Source organism: Boleophthalmus pectinirostris, unplaced genomic scaffold, assembly GCF_026225935.1.
Source record: "Boleophthalmus pectinirostris isolate CB_2022bp ecotype Guang Dong unplaced genomic scaffold, ASM2622593v1 HiC_scaffold_2, whole genome shotgun sequence".
Lineage (NCBI taxonomy): Eukaryota > Metazoa > Chordata > Actinopteri > Gobiiformes > Gobiidae > Boleophthalmus > Boleophthalmus pectinirostris.
In genome coordinates, this window is record NW_026571152.1 from 17,290,264 (window position 1) to 17,306,728 (window position 16,465).

The 16,465-nt window shown below is 39.4% G+C and overlaps 1 protein-coding gene across 1 annotated transcript in view; it reads right to left on the reverse strand.

The window, feature by feature from the left end:
• The window catches only part of shank3a (SH3 and multiple ankyrin repeat domains 3a), a 126,653-nt gene that overhangs the window by 58,828 nt on the left and 51,360 nt on the right, over positions 1–16,465 (reverse strand). Inside the window, exons 8-12 of the mRNA XM_055155420.1 lie at positions 14,884–14,961; positions 13,721–13,787; positions 11,358–11,584; positions 10,566–10,735; positions 254–435 (exon numbers count right to left, since the gene is read on the reverse strand). Of these exons, the coding sequence (XP_055011395.1) occupies positions 254–435; positions 10,566–10,735; positions 11,358–11,584; positions 13,721–13,787; positions 14,884–14,961 (724 nt within the window). The remainder of the gene's footprint in view (positions 1–253; positions 436–10,565; positions 10,736–11,357; positions 11,585–13,720; positions 13,788–14,883; positions 14,962–16,465) is intronic.

Sequence of the window (16,465 nt, forward strand, 5' to 3'; positions counted from 1 at the left end):
GGAGTGAGGCATGAATGGAGACAAGAGCACACACAGATGCATAAAGCAGAGTTCTGCAGCAGCAGTGCCAGAGTGCATGTAAACAGGACTTTATATGGCTGTGAAATGAAGCCTCTAGCACACATGTGATAGAGAAGTGACTGTGAGTGAGCCTGTTAGTCAGATAGCACAGAACACTCATCACATTAGCATAAGGGCAACAGATGCAGCCATACACGGTCATACACAGTCTATGGATTAGAAGAGGGCTTACCTTTCACCCTCTCTCCGCGGTTGAGCTGAATCTCTCCCTCTCCCTGGGGTGTGTAGGGCTTTACCACAATAAAGGTACGTCCCGGGACAGCACTGTAGAGTTTCCTCTTGGGCCCCCGGGGGCCCGACAGCATGGGGGGAGTGTGATGGGGCGGGCTGGTGTCTCGTTGCACAGAACCAGGGCTGTAAACAAACACATAGGTTACCGTGGTGATCCCAGGGAGTTGGTAAGTGAAGCCCGAGGTCACCGCCATGGTGAGCACAGGGCTCTGGTGGAGCCCCCTGGACACTAAGGAGCGGGAGCGATTCATAGATGTCCCCAACTGTCCACAGTCACATGTCCATACAAAAGACCCTGCTGGCTCCACTGCCCTGTGCTCTATCTGTGTCCTGTCCTCTGCATCCTCCTCACACACGGCTAAAAGCACTCATCAGCGTCTGCTCCAGCCGCTGTCTGTCCCAGGCGTCTGAGAGCCCGTCTCAAAGCCCGTCTCAAAGCACGTCTGAGTCCAGTCCATGGTGGAGCCTCCTGGTCCAAGCAGTCCTGCTGTGGAGCAGAGGGGCTGGGGCAGCCCTCTGCTGCTGCTGCTGTGCTCCGTGCTCTCTCCCTGTAGACAGCCTGCTCACATTCACACGCCAAACGCTCTCAATGTGCATTCTGTGTGTGCGCACAGCCACAGTCTGCCCCCTCCGCTGCTAACAGCGCTGCTCTGTTAGCATGCTAGCCTCCGCCGCCAGCCTGTGGCTAACACCTCCCACACACACACATATGCTGGACGCTGGAGCTGTGTGCTCCTGTGATGGTCCATAGCTCCAGAGGCAGGCAGAGCGTGTGTGTGCGTGTGGCAGTGCGTCGTGGGGAGGGAGGGAGAGGGAGGGGAGGGGGAGAGCTCCAGCTCATTTCATTTAATAGTTGCTCCTCCCTGCTCTCCTCGCCTTAAATCCCCTCCTTCTCTCGGTCGTTCTCCTGCTCTGCTTCTCTCTCAGCCCTGTCTTTAACATTTCTCCACAATGCATCTTCTCACTGCCGCTGAATTCTAATACAACAGCAGTCTTCATTCATCACTTTGCTATTGCTGTGCAAGGAGCATTCAGTCTCCTGCTGCTGCTTACTTGAAATGCACATCAATACATTGTCTTTAGCTCCGACTGTATCTAGTAGCACATATAGACATTTAATGACAGGGGAAACTGATCTATTTTGCCTCACACTTCTAGTCCTTTTCCATCACTCTAACCTACAACATGTGTCCATATATATCTCATACTATTGGCTTCATTCACAGTTTCATTCACAGGATCAGCTCATTTGTGCCCTGACTGTCTTTACTACACACATCTTTCTGTATCCCTCTCTCCTCATCTCAGGCTTTGTTTAGCTCCACCCCGCTCTCCGTATCTTACGCTGGCTCTCCTTCTGTGTCCCCCATTGCCACTGAAGCAGGGGCAGGCTGACGGCTTTCCAATTACCGCAGGGACTGAGGGGCCGGGATGTCTGCCGCATGTTAATGTGTGAGCCCGGGCAGTGGACAAGGGAGGGAGGGGCAGAGGGAGCGCAGAGATGAGACTGTGTCAAAGTCGCACAGAGGGAACCAAAATGAGAGCGCGAGAGTGACATGCTACACCACACTTTGATTTTCAGGCATTCTATAGAGCTGTGGTCAAAGAAATTATAAAAAAAAAGTTCTGCCAATCAATTACTCGACTAAAAAGTGGATGTGGCAAAAGCACTCAAAACTATGTATGTATTTCTATGTATCTGACCCCAACTGCATTCACAAGACTACACCTACACAGGAGTTCATGCAAAAATAACTACTTATGCAGTAAGTAGTTACTGCATAACTATTTACTGCATAATAACTACATAAAGACTAGGAAACAACTATATAAAGACTAAAAGATTAAAGCTGTGTGAATCTGCTTTTTTACATATAAGTACCAAAAATATCAAAATGTTCAGCTAACTCTTTCAAAATGGTTGACAAAAGTATAGAAAATCAGATACTACCTGATACTAAAACTAGTACTAAAACATTTAAATTCCCATTTTGGCAGGTATCAATACTAAAAACGCCACAGAAATGAACCTTTCCTGAACAGCTTTAGAATGATCATTGAAGTATAAGACCATACCACAGTAAGACTAGTATATGCCAGTTGACCACTATGGAACCTACCTGGATGACTGAGGGATTCTATTCTCTAATTATTCTATTGTCTAATTATTATTGTGGTATCGGAATCAGTACTGAGTATCAAGTATATTCCTTTGTATTGAGATCGAGACACCCCTCCTTTCTGCTGTTATCCCAAATAACCTTTAAAATCCAAATAGAATGATTAGTCAGCTAATACAAATTTTGGTCGACCAAGACGCCATTGACCAGTTAATCACGCAAAATGAACCACATTTCAGACAGAGCTGCTAAACTGGGCAGTACCTGAGAACAAGAAAAGAATGAACAGTGTGATTTTTTTAACATGCATGCCCACTCCAAACTCCACCCCTGCAGCCAGTTGTTTGTAATCAGAAACATCTAGCTGTAATCAGGGAAGTCATATGTGATGTCACATAGTACTTGAAATTGTACTGGCTACTGGATGCACCATATACACTGTTTAGCAATGAAAAAAAAGAGGATTTAGTGTTTAGCTTCACTTTATGCATCAGACAAATGTGAAATTACTGTAAAATTACAACACATGGCAGGAATATCACTTTATATGTATATAAATACTTGAAGGGTTAAAGCATACTTTTGTTCAGATTTTTCCATATTTGAGATTTCTTAAAAAACTATTTATCCAAATAAAAAAATATGAACAATATTACTGATAATTTGATATATATCCCACCTGGCTCAATTCATGATTTACTTTGAGACAGTTAAAAATCATTTCCATTATGAAAAGTATACTTGCAAAATGCCAGCAAAGGGCACTTGGACTCAATCTTGTGGCATAGTGTGGAGTAAGCGACTGAAATAAGGCTAAAAACTGTTGATTAGCTGTGCTGTGCTGTTTTTATCTTTAATACATTTCTCTTTCATATTTTTACTATCTTTACTTTACTTACTTAGTTGTTGTACCTACTTCATTCCACAAAAAATAGACTACACACAAAAACAGTTTAACACACACACATATGCACAAAGTTTATAGCCGATTATAAAGGCTCGCGTGTTTCCTAGGACACCAGCCCAGCCTCTGTAACTATGGCAACTGTCAATAAAAGGAAAGGAAATGTAACTAACATCCGTTGTGATGAGTCGACCATGTAACCCAGGATGTCTGCCTGGCCAGAGGTATTCCAGACACCAACGACCTGGATCAAAGCGCTTCTTGAGATTCACAATCAAATGTCATTATTTTCTCTTTTTATCCAAAATTTTCTTCTCAAATGTTCAATCCAATCTGGTATATTTTCACAACAACTGTACAAAACAGCTGCATGTAATTAAATCATTTGAATGTATTATTCAGTCAACAAAAATTCAAACTTAAAATCATACATTCATGTTGCAGATTTTTGTGTCAAGTGCAAAATCCAATCTCAAAATCTCAATCGATCTCTCCGCAGCAGTAGAGCCTTCTAACTATACACCCATTCACTCTGTAGCTCCTTACCACCAAGTGTATAGACCTTAGAATCAGTCAAGCTTTAAAAAAAAAAAATAGTTCAAGTATTATATAGTCTGATAATCAGGGCACATTAGCATGCTAGTTAAAAGCGCATATAAACTAATAATAAATAGGATGCTCAGAATGCATAACTGTAATAACAAATAACATTGTACCACTGAAATCTGTTTAAAAGAAACTAGTTAGTTTTTTCACTTTTTACAGATACAGCTCTTTTAATATTTACAAGTTACATAATGAATCAGCACTCTGATAGAAATACTACACTATTTTAACACATTAAGCACTATTTTCTCAATGTCGACACTGTCAGCAGCTTTTTGTGTCGCACTGCCTTGCCTTCCTGAGTAACTTAGACAATTTAAAAGCACATTCATAATCAGCATCTCTTTTGACATTGGAAGAATTGCCACTAGATCTGCAATGTATGTAAGTCATGATTCAGTTCACAGAGCGCAATTTAAAGAAAACACACTGAGCTTGTGTGTGCTATACAGTCCTCTGATACCTGCGACATGGGTTATGTTATAATTTGGACATTTTAGTACAATACTGATCTGAAATTACTTAATGAAAGAAACAAGTCCACTGATTTCTGTGGTAGAATGGGAGCAATTTTTTGCATAATAAGTCTACACTTTAAAGCATGTTTGACTATTAAACTATAAGTAGGTTATATATAGGTTGCTTTCCATGCCTAGTCACTCCCCCTTCAGAGGGCAGTCACAACACAATCAGAGCACATTCCATTAATGAAACTACTGTACATCGCATCAGGTTTGTGAAGTTATGGTATATTATTGTGTATCATGTTTTTTTATTTTTAAAATAGCTGTACACAAACATGGATGACATGGGGATGTGAGTCTTGAGCAGATTCTGAAACTGTGAGTAGGGTTTGAATAGTGCCCGGGAGTGATCACTAGATTACTGATACATGCACAGATAACATATAAAAGCTCTTCAGGAATGTTTTTGGTAAGGGAACGTTATAACATGGTAGAAAGATACAAAAAGGCAATAATATTCCCTCTTAAAATAATTTCAATATTTGCAATTTGCTAATTGCCAGTGTTTAAGATGTAATTTTGATTTCAGTGCAATTAATCTGCAATGATCAACAATCTCATCTTGTCACCGTAATCAACAGTTTCCTACATCTCCACAGTCAATATGCAAAGCTATCAAAAACAAATGATGGCTAAGGTACAAAGTTAAGGCACAAGACATCTCCCCCCGTTGGTGTCCATTGTTGTATGGTCTTATCCTGGTCCTGTCTCTCCTGGCTCCAGTTAAAACACCATGGATAATGCAGACTGCTGGTGTGACCAATTTAAAGAAAGAAAACAGAAGAAAGAGAAGAGGAGGTGGCACAGGATCAAAGTAGAGTGCTGCTGTTGGGAAAGTAGAACTGTGTTAATCCTCAGGTCATAATACGGCCACATAACAGTTTAGTTTGTAGAGATATCTGAATCCTGTTATGGGATTATTCTGAGCACAATATATACTGCTACTTATTCTCTAAACTCACTATGGTCTCACGAATCTTTAATGCTGTATGGTAATTGTTGTCATATTCAATAATGATGATATAATTGCAATAGTTTCACAATTTTATTTTGACCCAAAAGCTGCTTGTTTATATGTTTACACTGCAGTGCTTTTAGTGAGTAAATCAACGCTCAAATGGAGTTAGTAGGACCACTGTATTTGGAAAGACACAGCTCGATGATTGCTTTGACGCTGAACATGACCAGTAGATCATGATCAACAGGTTGCTGTAAAATGTAATAACTTTAGAAATTCAAGATTTCACATTCTCTGAGGCCCACAACCATAGCAATGGCATGGTGACTAACATTTACAATTCACAGCAAGAAGGTTCCAGGTTTGACTTCTTGGGCACCCAGGCTTTCTGTGCATTTCTGTGAGTTTGCATTGTCTCCCTGTGTCTGGGTGGGTTTCCTCTGGGTGCTCTCATTTCCCCCCCACCCGAAAACATGCACCAAAGGCAAATTTCTCCAGCTAAAGTAGTTCTGCTGAACAGTTCTACCTCAAAGAGCTGGAAATGGGTCCGAGGCATTGCACTGTGCCACCCAGTGCTCCTGATAAGTTGCCCTATCGGCATTGAAGGATGGGTCAAATGTGGAGGACAAATTTCCCTATGCGGACAATAAAGTGTACCTTATGAGACCCCTTATCAAGTGCTTTGACTGACTCTATCACCCTATGGGCCTGATTTCTGTGAGTTTAGGGGATGTCTGCAACTCATTTCCAACTGAAGGACAGAGGAATGAAAAAAGGCCATAGAGCAAAAGAACGCTCCTGACTTATGACTGCAGGGAGCTGTCACTGCCACGGGACAGGGACCAGGGACCAGCGAGCTGTCATTGCCATGGGACAGGGACCAGGGAGGAGGACAGATGTAAGTGTATGTTTGGTACATTTAGATACAGTAGGAGGGGCACAGTGGACTAGTAAAAGTCAATATGTTAAATGAGCAGAGTCACACTAAACGCACAGGACAGTTAACACTACTTCAAAAAATCTGAATCTAATCTATAATAAAATGGGAAGGCGCAGTTCAACTGTTATAGCAGTAATATGTGTACCTTATTTGGTTAAAGCCTGCGTATTAACTTTAAAAGAAGAATGTCCAAACAGAAGTTACACATATGCTGTACCTGTTTATCGTTTGTTGGGGACTGGCTCCACAAACTCATTATATTGATCTTAAGATTAGTGCTCTGTATTCTCTCTACAATACCATCTGATTCATTAAATGAGTTGTAAACCCTAGTTAATTTTGCAAACAAGGACTCAAATGGTCAATTTTGGCTTCAGATGGATATGCCCATAAGTGTTTTAACCATGTCATAGCATTTCACAATCATTTGTTTTCTATGAGATGTATTTCAATCAATTCTGTATTCCTGCATTGTCTTGCATTCAAGGCTTGAGTGCTCAGAAAAAAAAAAAACTGTCTACACCCTATCCCCGCCCAATGCTTAGTAGATACATCATTTAATACCTGAAATTTGTATATGTTGGGTCATACACAGATGTTAAAAAAGTTTAATACAACGTAAATTAATTTCTCCAGCTCTATACTGTAAAATGCTGCTATGAAGAGGTGGGCAGCAGCAGAAAATAAATTCTGCAGTTTTGTAAAAGTTATAAAGTGTAATCCTTTTAGAAAGCTGACATCACATGAACCCAAACAAGCCTCCAACACATATGAGCTTTAACAACTAAATGAGAGCGGTATTTACAGTAAAGGACTTGCAACCTGTCTGTCCCCTCACCAGTCTTTCCATCAGCTTGTGTTTTTCTCTGAGCTATAGCCAGCCTGTTGAACCGAAACGCACAGGACAAGGCTGCTCAAATGATGGTGCTGTACGGGCACTTGGATGGTGCCGATGGGCGGGCTGTTGACCGGCCAAGCTAATTTCACACTCCCCTGGTACCCATAATGCCTCCAGAGTTACTAGGGGCGTAAACACAAGGTCAAAGAGAGACACGCGGGGAGAGAGGCAGAACTGTGGAAGTGACACCACACTCTAACTGAGCCTGCTGTAACTGTATCATGTCTAAACAACACATTAGGAGCTGTCATATGTTTAAGATTAATCCTACATTGTACAAGTCCATTTTGCAACCCAAATTAATATAATATTTTTATCATTGTATGTAGCCTGTGCTTTCTGTTTTAAAAAAATGTATTACAATCAAAGATGAACCTAGGTTGTAGGTCCCTTAACCTGCAGATATTGGAGAACACATGTATGTTTTTCTCATTCTCAGTATATTCCTTCATTCATTCCTTTATTCAGGATAAAACTTGAGAAACCTTGAGATTCAAAATCTTTGAAAACGGTGTCCTGGCCAAGTAACTGCAGCATGAATATGGACAGATCATGCCTCATGTGAAAGCTCAGAACCTCCAAACTTCACCCCCTGAGCTGCAGAGGCTGCACAGACTCACGATTGGCTGCCAGTGCTGGGGTTTGGGTAGTGACCATTCAGATCAGAGAGTGGCATTTTATGTTTAAAACAACTGGATGTCAGCATTGAGACTGGCAACCCAAATGACTAAATGATCACCTTTAGAACAAAAACATCAAATTATATTCAACATAAACAACTTGGCCATCATGTCCAATGATGTCATTAAGAATAAATATCAGTATAGCATTTGTTATCAGTAAAAGCTAACAGGTCTACCTTATACCTGGGGACACACATAAATCAAATTTATAGCATTTCAATTCAAAATCTTGCGTATAGTTAAGCTTTCTACCATGTTATAATGTTGTTCCCTCATCAAAAATATATTTATATGTTATTCATGCATGACACTAATAGAACACTCCTTACAATTAGCTGTAAGAATCTGTGCAATGCTCAGTCCACTAGCCTACATCATTCATGCTCCCATGTGACAATTCTCCATAAATATACAAAAACTATGCAGCAAGTTGACAAACCTAATGCAATGTGCAGTTCATTAGCAGGATGCACGCTGATTGTGTTGTGATAACGCTGTGAAGAGGGGGTGACTTAATGTGGAGAACAAAGGGAGGGGACTTAGAGCATCAAACACGAAAGTGAAACTTATAAAATATGTTAGTACATTGTCTGCAGCAAATATAACTTTTTAATACAATAAAAGAGAACATAGTGATGTAAAAATGCTATGTGCTATCAGTTAATAACCCAAAGATACTCCCTCTTTAAAATCTGAATAGACTTTATACATTGGATTACCAGCAGGTAATACATCAGTTATTATTATTGTTAAAAAGTTGTTAAAGCTCTGCTGGTTTCAAATATGCTAAATTTGAATTCACAAACACTCACTCATCCACATTGCTGAATGTTATGGCAGGGAAAGCCTTGTTTGTATGCGCATATGATTTAATAAGAGCTGCTGTTTGTCCTGTGAGTATGACTCCTCCGATGAATAAAAGGCAGAGAGAGAGTGGATCCCAGATGGATGGAGCGCAGTGACAGCAGAGTATTAGAGGAGGACGGGAGGGTGGAGGGAAAAGTGGAGTGGTGTTGTAATGCAATCCCCCTGTCAGCCATCACACTGCTGCTCCTTCACAAACACAAAAATCACATCAGGTATATGCTCCACGCGCTATACTGCTGACATATGAGCGCAATCTAACCGCTTAGCTAACCCGCTCCCATCCACAACCACGAGATGTGATCAGAGTCCTGGTTTAGTGAGCAGTTTGTCTAATGCTAGCAAATTATAGTGGTGCAAGTGGGTGTCTAGATTTATGCATCAATCCATTAACAGCCTGGTATCCTCAGGTATTACTCACAGCACTAATTTCTGTATACTCATTTAAGCAAGTATCAATACTAAAAAAAAGTCACATTCATAGGACAGAAAATATTTCTTTTCTGAACAGAATGATCTTGAGCTGTATCAGAACAAGTATAAGAATACATAAACTATTATATGCCCACAGACCACTATAGGAGAGATTACGCAGATATAAGGCCTAAAGTCTTTTAGTTAGTTAATTTGTCACTGGTGTCCTAGTTGACCAAAATTGTATAAGTTGTAGTGTGGTCGGAATACTAAAATTTTAAACTCAAACGAAGGAATAGGCTCAATACTCAGTACTGATTCTGATACCACAATGATAAATAATTAAAAAAAGTATTCTTTGATGTAATTTTCGGAATTAAATAATAATATTGTACTATCTTTTATATTATCATGTGGCCTTATATCTGTGTAATCCCTCAGTTGTCCAGGTATACTTCATAGTCAGCGTATATTAGTCTATGTGGTATACCACTATACCATTTCTGATATAGGTCAAGATCATTCTAAAGCTATTGAGGAAAGGTTCATTTCTGTTCTGTGAATGTGATGTTATCAGTATCAATACCTGCTCAAATTAGTATCTTGTTGCGATACTAGTTTTAGTACCGCTTAGTATCTGATATTCAATACTTTTGACAATTGTTGTCTTGCAAGTACAGTTTGGGTCAGATACATGTAAATATTTAACTTGTTATTTGGGCTGCTTCAATTGCACATATTGACGTACTCTTCCTCACACTGAAGTCTTCATTCAGTCCCTATGGTGATAATTATAAGGCTCCTTCTGTTTTAGCCAACACCCCCAGCACACAAGAGACAAGTAAGCTACTGCCCTGTGGCCTGCCAAGTGAGAAATACACAAAAACTATTACGTTCAAAAAATTACTTGATGACTTTTTGCACACTAAAGTCAGAGATTTGAAGAAGAAATTCTGTCTTGAATGAACTTTTCAACCAGAGTAAAAAAACAACAAAACTATTACATGATTAGGGACTGTCCAAAAGTATCAAATTCAGATACTAAAACTAGTCTTAAAACTAGATGGACCATGGACCACTGTGGAACATACAAGGATGACTGAGGGATTACACAAATATAACACCATGTGGTACTATTATTTAATGTTGAAAGTTGTGTGATACTTGAACCTCAAGCAAGTCAGCATATTGTTATTGATATAAGGCAAATAAATATTGAGGTATTAATTTCTGTCAATATCACCCACCTCTAAAGCACAGATAAAAAAAAAAAATAACAGGAAGAGGAAAATTTAACAAATAGAGCTTTTATGATGCTCAAACAGAGTGCATATGAGCAGACCTGAGCCGCCCTCTCTGGCTGTGTGCATGGGGGTACCCGTGGCTGTGGGACCTCCTGGGCACCGGCCTGTCGTCCTCGTGGGGGTGGTGCAGGGAGGGGGAGCGTGAGTGGGACGATCGTGAGCTGCCCGTGCTCTGGAGGCTGCTGTCTGGCATCTCACCATGACGGCTCTGAAACACAGAAGAACAAAGGGACATTTTATTGATTTTGGGTATATTAGCGTTGCCATTTCATCCTTTGTCTGACTTAAAATGAGACTAAACACCTTAACTTCTCCCACAACCACATTTCAAATAGAGCTGTTAAACTGGGCAGTACCTAAAGAAAAACGTGAGGAAGAGGAGCGGGGTCTAGACATATAACGAACAGTGTGGTTGGTCTAACAAGTATCCACACTTCAAACTCCACCACTGCACAAACACTTGGCTGTAATCAAGAAAGTACTGTGTGATGTCACGTAGTCCTGTACTTGAAATTGCAGTGGCCACTGAAGGCAGCACATACTCAGTTTATAATTATTTTTGACTAGAAAGCTGCCTACCTAGTTTGCACTAAAATTGCCAACAATTACTAGGAATAGTTTAGTCCCTCTTTAAATGTAGTGTTTTGTGCAAGTGTGAATGCAACCTAAAACACAAACATAGGTCCATTAATATAACATTCACACACCTAAAACAAAATAGGAATAGATGTAAATGAAAAGTTACTCTTCTTTGTGATATGCAAACCATATCACTGCAAAAAAGTAGAAAAAAAGTCTCTATATCAACACATCCATTCAGGCAGCCTTACCTCTCCAAGGCTACTGTGGTGCTGGCTGAAAGCGGGCAGGCTGCGCAGGGAGGGGACTGGGGAGTGACCCTGGCGCCCGCGGATCTCTCGAGGGACGTGAATGTGCTCGTGGTGGTCTCCGTTGAGATTGTTGTCGCTGGCGGAGCGGAGCAGGGAGCGTGGGGAGGGCAGCGGGCCAGGCATCACGCGTCTGCGGTTTGTGTAGGAGGGGGTCTCCCTGAAAGGCACTGGGGAGGATAGACACATGCAAGGCCTCAGAGACAAGTATATTCTGTTCTTAAAGTCTGTCAGAGCAGACAAAGAACACACAAGGGCAGACTGAACTAGGAGCTTCAACAGGGATACAGTTACACGTTATTTTGTATTAAAGTACTTGAGAATAATGATAGTTCTTATAAATTTTATTTTCTTCATGGAGATGTTACCCCTTTTTCATGGAATATCCTCCATACGGTATTAAACTTATATATTTCCATGCAAGGAAAGAAGAAAAAAAAGTAAAAAATATCACATGGGACTGAAAAACACTGTGGATTTCTGCACATTCATTGAGCTAAGCACTAAACTGTCTGAGGTGAGAGAAATGTGATTTTGTTTATAATTGATAATTAGATCATGACAATGAGTGCCTTTTTTTTACATGTCACTAAAATACACACATCTAATTGCACAAATATTTTTGGTTCTAGCTCAAGACACAACAGATGGAGTGGTGACCAGACTGATATCCCTGTATAAAAATACAAAGGTGCCTATCAATTACAGGTCAGATCTGCGGAGAGACGACCCTACTCACAATAAGAATGCTTGCTTTTCAATTATGTTTGTGTAATAAAAACAGCTGTAATTGAATAAATGCAAGACAGATAAGTTTAATATCTTGCTGTGAGTGGCATATTCAAGTAATAACATCTCAAGTTAAGCAGATGCTGGACCCCAAAAAATGTACATATAGCTTTAAATTTCAAAATACAACAATAAAACTGTTTAAAAATGTTAAAAATAAGTAACATGCACCTTTTAGTTTAATCTTTCCGTTTCATTTCTAGCTGTTATGTTGTATGTGCTCATGGTTGAAGACATTAGTTCTTACTCAGGCATTTTATCATTAATCATTTTGACAGTAAAAATAGTTTGTTACTGAATTGGCTTTTTAAGGGCATAGATAGTATAACTCCATTCATCCCTCATTTTGCCCATAATGACAGTAACCATGTAAATTCTCAGACTTCAATATAAAAAGCCTTAATCAGATTAAAATTACAGCAATGAGATAAAGCCTGTTCTTTTCACAGTCTTATCTGGTGAATAGGACTAGCGGACATAACGCTTGATTACGCCTCATCTTTCTGCCTTGTAAAAAAGATGAACTGGAGATAATTTTACAATAGCAGCATTACAGCGCACACTATTGTTCACTATACTGAAGATATCAGATATCAGATATACAGAGGTAGGCTAAGTAGACAAACATTTTACTCAAGTAAGAGTAACGTTACTTTAAAGCAATTTGAAGGACTAAACATTAAATAATGCACACAATCTGGTATTTTCAAAGAATAGACATATTTTAAGGAGCTGTGTAAGAAGAGTAGAGTGGGAAGAGAAATCGAAGCTTTTACTCAAGTACTGTGCTGTACTAATAAAAATATTAATTGTGAAATATGAATCAAGTCTCTTTAAAAAGTTACTCAAGTAAATGTAATTGAGTATTACCTACCAAATGCAAATATATGAAGCAAGGTGTATGGAATTATGTAGTAAAGAAAAGATCAAGCTCATTCTAAAGCTGTTCAGGAAAGGTTCATTTTTGTCCTGTGAATGTGACTTTTTTAAGTATCAATATCTACCTAAATGAGGATCTCGTTTCTAGGCCTATACTAGTTTTAGTATTGATTAGTATCAGATTTTCAAGTTTTGACAACTCTAGCCTTGTCAGGGTCAAGAAATGCCAAGACTGTGCAAAAGAGTGATCAAAGCAAAGGGTGGCCAATTTGAAGAATCTAAAATCCAAAACATGTTATGTCACAAATTTTTGTTTACTAATTTCCTTATTATGTGTCCTTTCGCAGGTTTGATGCCTTCAGTGAGAATCTAGTAAATAGTCACAAAAATAAAGACCTTAAATGAAAAACTGTGTCCAAACATTTGGCTGGTAGTGTATAAGAAAGTTATTCCACTGAGCTGGCACTAGATGGCAGAATTTCCCACATGTTCATGTTCAGTAGACGGCCCTTATCTCAGCAGGGATCCACCAGAGCTGCCTCTCATCCATTCTGCACACCACATTTCATCTCTTCCCTTCATTTTTGCTCTCTGCACGCTTTAAGCTTTCAATAATTTACAAATTGCTGTCAACTCACCAACATCTGATGCTTTGTGGACCTTTATAATCTCAGCCAGATCAAAGTTTCCTGCAATGATGGCCACCTAAAGGTTTGAAAGAGAAAGAGAATGTATTAGGTTACATTATTAGCATGTATAATGAATATTTGACAGCATAATGTGTAGTGTGAGTGTTAGTGATGGCTGTTAACATGGTGAGGAATGGCACAGCTTGTGTGTGTACAAATAAATGAGTGCTAATTGATGCAGGAGAGCCGTGTCAGTGTTCATTTCATACAGGATTATTTCACTGGAAAGACTAGATTGCTAAAAATGGTTATATATTATTTAAATTCGCATGTGTCTCTCATTCTAAGTGCAGTCTTCAAACCAAAAGAAACTTTAACAAAACAAACAAAAAAAGAAAATAAATTAAAAAAAATGTCAAATGTATTGTGTGTTGTCATAATACTAAAATTTCAGTCACTGGGATTTGAGATGCCACAGTGGTCTGTTGTTGTGTCTTTAAGCAAGACACTTCACCCACATTACCTAGTATGAATGTGGTATATGTGGTGGTGGTCGAAGGGGCAGCTGGCACACATTGCTAGCCTTGCTTCCACCAGTCGGCTGTGGCCTCAATAGTATCTTACCACCACCAAGTGTGGAGTGACTGGCTAATGCACAAAACTGGAAAGCGACTTTGAGCGACCCTAGCAAACTATCAGAAATACCATGAAACTTCAATTCAGTTCAATGCTCAAATACAAACACTTTTCACCACCCACTCCTCCTATTGGTCAGCGTCTGTCCTGCTCTGACTGACAGGTTGATTTAACCAATCACAGTTAACTTTCAAAAATAGCTAAAAATAATAATTAACACTGTATAAAAGAAACTTAGAAAACATTAAACATAAAGCTTATAGATAAGATAGATAAGAATATAATTTTTTTTAGCATATCACCTACCCCTAGTCCAACATCAGAACAGACAAAATTACTAAGATTAAATTTAAGAATTCATAACATTTTAACAACAGCATATATTCCTTTTTGCAGAGTACATACTGTTGAAAACCACTGTACTGAGTTAAAGTCTCCATTGCGTTCTTAAGTTATTCAAATGCAGCTTCTTTTCATCTGGCCGCTCCATTGATTCTCACAGACAGAGAGAGAGAGAGCAGTGATGTTACTCATACCTGAAAGGCCGTCTGACTGTTGTAGTTCTTTATCTCCTTATTGGCTCCTCTGAACAGAAGCACCCGCGCACAGCTGTCCTAGAAGCAAAGAGACAAGGCACGACACAGTGTTAGCTAGGTGATAAGTTCCTTCATAAAAAACATTCATTAAGATAAAACAATGAAAAAAAAATCCAGCATGTTTTCGGTGTAACATTATACTAGGGTTACAAGGGCCATTTAAATGCAACATGCACTCTGACATGACTTACACTGTATCATAATTACTTCAAATCATAACATCTAACATGGGCAAACCAACAGCAGTGATTTGTCAATACTCATTTCACAGTCCATTATCCTTAACTCATTCCATGGCATTACTCAACTGTGCAGTTTAAAGTAGAGTTTAAATCAGACACAACAGGACTGCAGATGAGCCATATAAATCACATCCACCTGAATACATCGTGTGCACTGAGCAGCACACACAGATGTTCTCATTAGGTCAAACTCAGGCTTTAGTGAGACTGACTTTCAGTGAAAATGAGCTCACTGCCCCCAGGCTAACCCAGCTGTGGAGGGGGACAGAGGGACACTATTTTGACTAGCTTCCAGGTTCATATGCTTTTTAACCATTAGCATTCATTAATTCATTAAAAAAGGAACTAGGAACAAACAAGTGTACACAAAGCTATTAAAACACCATATGTACAGTTTAGTAGTGTTTTCACAATACTAAAATTTCAAACTCAATTTCAACACTAAGGAATCAAATCTAAAAAAAAACCCTAATTAATATACCACTAATATTTAGCACTTCAGAATATTCTATTTCCATAACAGCTTATATGCTTTTTCAAATGAGACAGCTTAAAGTGCACGCATTTAGCCTTCTGCTGCACTAACTTGTGTACACACTCGCACTGCCCAATTACAGTTGCGACCATCTGTCTTGCTCCTTTCTTGCAGCCTCCCTATAGGAATTCATTAAGAATGTGTTTGAGGAGCTCAGTGCGTCCTAGTGCTGTGGCTGCATAAGAAGTCACAGCCTTTACAGTAATGATGCCGGGCATTGGAGTGGAAACAGGACCGGCAGATGTCTTCTCTCATCGTCACGTTTCAGGGTGATCTCAGGAGGTTTGGAACAGGAGTGGTTTCATATTTAGCACTACTGCACAATTATGCCTGAGTTACGTAAGATTACTTAAGAATACATGAAAGAATGAATAGGCATCTACAGGGACCACTCCAAAATCTTCCATGGTGGGGCTTTAAGTAGTTACTAAGTCTTCCTATTTATTTTTCATATTTGTCCATTATGAATGTCTTTGTCTTTGTCTTTAGTCATGAGATATTGTGCTTGTATCTGCTATATAGTTGTAATCTACGACTCCAGTTGATTATTATGTCATAATTTGGAAATTTAAATCACAATATTGATCTTAAAAAAAAATAAAAAATTATAAAAAACTGACGTTGCATCAGAAAACAATGCCCAGTGGGTGCTGAAGTTGCCGTAAACGTAATCACAATAAAGATCAACAAACAGCTTTCACTTATGCATAGCTGCAGATCTCACTAGCAAGTAACAGATATAGAT